Genomic DNA, 3,937 nt, shown 5'->3' with positions numbered 1-3,937 from the left:
TCCCCGGGCTGAACCCGCCCTCTCTCCCTCCTCAGCTGATGGCGTTCGTAGCAGAGGAGAGGAAACGTTACACGGTCTACCCGCCCCCCAACCAAGTCTTCACCTGGACGCAGATGTGCGACATCAGAGATGTGAGTAGAGCTGCAGGTGCCGGGGAGAGGCGGGGGCGTCGCTCCAGCCGCTGGTGCGTTTAAAACGGTGGAAGCGCGGGGCTGGACGCGCACACGCAGTCATTTGGTGTTTGGTCTCTTAAGCTTCGACCCCGTGTCGCGTGGATGCTGCCGTTTCTCTCGCGTAACTTGTAAATCCCGGCTTCTCTTTCATCTCTGATGCTGAAACGTGGGTTTACTGCTTTATTACCCTCACCGGCCACAGAATTTCCTTTAAAGCTTTAGCTGGACTTTTGACCTGACTTCCAGAGTTACCAACTCAATGTAGCGCTTGATTTTTGGAGCTCGTACATCTCTTGTTTTTTTAATCTATCTGTAATGAACTATAATTAAAAAAAAAAAGGACGGTATTTAAGGTAATCCCATTGCCGATACGCTGTGTCAAAAATATCACAGCAAGTGTGGCATAAAACTAAAATGTGAGGAAATCTACTTGGAAAATACCTTAACAAGGTGTTTTATTGTGGCTCGTCGAAAATGTCGATCTTTTGCACTCAAAATATCTTCATAATCTTAGCAGCAAAGCTGTGGTGATGTTAATCCTTAGCGTTAGGTGGGGACTGTGTCCTTTAACTTGTTTATAATGAGGTGTCAGTGATTTAACTTCAGTTCCTGGGGTTTGGTGTTTGGGGTTTTTTTGTCTGTGTCTTTTTTATAGGATAAAGCTAATTTATAAGCTTTTTTGTTTTCCTTCCCTCTTTTGGGAATAATACTGATTATAATTCAGTGCTAACAAAGATCTGCTTTCAGGTAAAGGTTGTCATTTTGGGACAAGATCCATATCATGGACCTAATCAAGCTCATGGGCTCTGTTTCAGTGTCCAGAAGCCTGTTCCACCTCCCCCCAGGTATGACAGCGCTCAATTTGCCAAATCCCTGTTGTTACTTACGGCTGTGAGCCAGATAACTGATAGGAAGTGTGTTGTGACTACTGAAATTTGAGTTGTGCCTTACCTAGAAAAAAAAATCACTGCAAAATTATGGGTAATTCGATATAGTTTGATATTCTCAGGAGCGTGCTGGATGTAAATTTGCGTTTTCAGTTGTGCTGAGACCTTCTCATTAAGCTTCTATCCAGGCACACACAGGGGGTCCTTGTTACCCTGCTTCTACAAATGGCTTTATTATCTTAAATGATAAGATTAAAATCAATACTCTTCTTGTCTAGTGTAAGAGCAGTAAGCGGTGCTGTTTGCTCTTATCTTTAACCGTGCATGTTTAAAATCTTCTGATGTTTTTGATTGCAGTTTAGAAAATATCTACAAAGAACTGTCTACGGATATTGAGGACTTCACTCATCCTGGTCATGGTGACCTAACTGGCTGGGCCAAGCAAGGTGAGTTAATGGTCACTCTACCAATGGTGATTCTAGTCACTCAGGTCATGAAGAAGCCTAGTGAGAAGAAAAGGCCCATGGTTGGAAACAGTCCATCTGTAAAAGAGAAAATCAATTCTGAGTGCCTGTCGCTTAGCAGGTACCTTAGGATGAAAATTTAATTTATCGTTTCTCAGGGGAAGCAGGAAAAAGCAGCTAATGCTTGATTTTTGTTTCATCCTCTGTGTATCTGCTTTGTTTGCTAGGAGTGCTGCTACTCAACGCTGTTCTAACGGTGCGAGCTCACCAGGCCACCTCCCACAAGGAGAGAGGCTGGGAGCAGTTCACAGATGTGGTGGTGTCCTGGCTCAACAAGAACTTGCACGGGGTTGTCTTCATGCTGTGGGGAGCCTACGCCCAGAAGAAAGGCAGCTCCATTGACAGGGTACAGGTTACTCCTCCTCTCTTCCCTCTCACTAATTTTTTTCATCAGTTGGGTGGACACTAGAGGGCACTTTCCTTACAGAGTTGGGGTTTTCTCTCCGCTTGAACTCTGCTGTCAAATTTAGTTGCCCTTCTGTTCCAGCTTAGCCTTTGCCAGAATTAAGCAACAAAAGTGGGGCAAGTGTAACCTTCTCTTGTCAGAAAAGCATCCATATGAGGACAGAACTGTTTTTTCTAGGAAAAGGCTCATGAATAAGTATAAAACTTGCCGTTAGGATTACAGCAATTGAAAAATGGCCAGGGTGTTACTGCTGCCTGATGTATTCCATCCTCCTCTGCTCAGTGGGATAAAAGTCTTGGTCTTCATGGCCAGTTCTTTGGGTCCTCAGGCTGGTGGCTGAGGAGGTGTAGAGAGGAAATCACACCGGTTTGGTGGGGCAGAAGCAGCCAGCCTTGTCCAGGGAGCTGAAAGCATGCAAATCTAACGAGCGGTTTCCTCTTAACGCTTTACAGAAACGCCACCACGTCCTGCAGACGGTTCATCCCTCGCCTCTCTCTGTCAACAGAGGGTTTTTTGGCTGTCGGCATTTCTCGAAGACAAATGAATTGCTCAAGAAATCCGGCAAGAAGCCCATTGACTGGAGAGCGCTCTGAGCTGCACGCAGAAGCTGGTGGGGTCTAATGGTTGGAAACAGCCCCTGTTTCAGGGGTTGTCTCATTTCTGAAAAACTTCTGCTGACCTGAGAATTACTCTTTGGATGTTGATCAAGGAACAAATGACCAAGCTTTCAGAAGTGTTGTATTTTTTTAAATGTTTCTTGAAGAGCAGATTGGAGTGCTACATGGACAACTTCTCTGTTTGAACAGGTCTCAGCCTAGTTTGAATCAGCAAAGGAAAAAAGACGAGTTCTGTATTAATTTGTGTTCACTGTTGTAATGGGAATATATTTTCAGGCTCTTGTGAAGTGATACCAATTCTTACAGGTGAAGCTGTTCAACTTTTGTAAATACCCTGCTGCACCTCCTCCTGCTTCTTTGCCTCCTACTATGCAAATCCAGATTTCGTATTTGGAGTGTGTGGAGATGGCTCCACAGGAGAAAAGGCTTTTGGTTTTAGCTTTTTGCTACAGATTATGAGATTTATTAGAAATATGTCCTCTTGGCACTGTAAAGACTGTACACAGTCAGAAGTCTTACTTGGTGTATCTCTACTCTCAAGATTTCAGGGTTAATCATCCCCCCCAGCTGAGGGGAGACTGTGACAGAGGCTCTGGTTGTGCTCTGAGGTTTTTGTTGGCATTTAGAGAGGAAAACCGTAATTTTTTTAGATTCTTACTGGATGTGTTAATCACTTGGATGACAGGTGAGTTGTGATGACCACAAACTTTGTGGTACCTGCCAATGGCAGCAGCAAAGGTTTGTTCATCAAGATCTGCCAACTGATGGGTCGATGGATGCAGATTATTAAAGATCTCTTAAGATCTTAAAACAGAAGGATTTTTGTGCTTTGCCTTCATAGGAGCAAATCGAGGTTTCTAGCCACTGTTGAAAATAACTGTTGGGACTTCCAGGATGGAGACAAGATTGGGCTTTGCACTTCTGGGTTTCCACGCCATCTTTGACTTCATAATTGCTTTAATGGAAGTGAAGTGCCTTCTTCGTTGGGAAATTACATCAGTTTTTATAGAATAACGCTGTAAACCTTTCTTTGGTATTTGCTCTGATAGGTAACACTAGTACAAGTGAAGTTTACACTTTCTGTGGCTGTGTTGTATTTTTTTGTTTGGGTTGTTCCCCTCCCCCTGGCCCCGTTTGTTGTTTTTTTTTTAATAAAAATTACTGTGTTTACGTTGTGGTGTGATCTTACATTGGTAGGAACAACGCAGGGAGGGAGGGAAGGGTGCCTGAGGTGAGGCCCTGGCTCTGCAATTCGTGCTGGCCTGGGGGGAGGTCCCTGCTCTGCCTGGGGGTTTCCCCCTGCTCCCCCCCGCCCGGGGAGGCAAAGCCG

The 3,937-nt window shown here is 44.7% G+C and overlaps 1 protein-coding gene across 1 annotated transcript; it reads left to right on the top strand.

The window, feature by feature from the left end:
- The first annotated feature begins 38 nt into the window (after positions 1 to 38).
- UNG (uracil-DNA glycosylase) lies at positions 39 to 3,736 on the top strand. The gene is made up of 5 exons (XM_009334397.1): positions 39 to 131; positions 921 to 1,018; positions 1,418 to 1,506; positions 1,752 to 1,930; positions 2,443 to 3,736. Exons 1-5 carry the CDS (start codon positions 39 to 41, stop codon positions 2,581 to 2,583), a joined length of 600 nt encoding a protein of 199 aa, XP_009332672.1. The 3' UTR covers positions 2,584 to 3,736.
- The last annotated feature ends 201 nt before the right edge of the window (positions 3,737 to 3,937 follow it).

The sequence above is a fragment of the Pygoscelis adeliae genome, unplaced genomic scaffold, assembly GCF_000699105.1.
Source record: "Pygoscelis adeliae isolate BGI_AS28 unplaced genomic scaffold, ASM69910v1 Scaffold262, whole genome shotgun sequence".
Taxonomy (NCBI): domain Eukaryota; kingdom Metazoa; phylum Chordata; class Aves; order Sphenisciformes; family Spheniscidae; genus Pygoscelis; species Pygoscelis adeliae.
The sequence above is the reverse complement of the archived record's forward strand: the minus strand, read 5'-3'. Positions and strand labels throughout refer to the sequence as shown.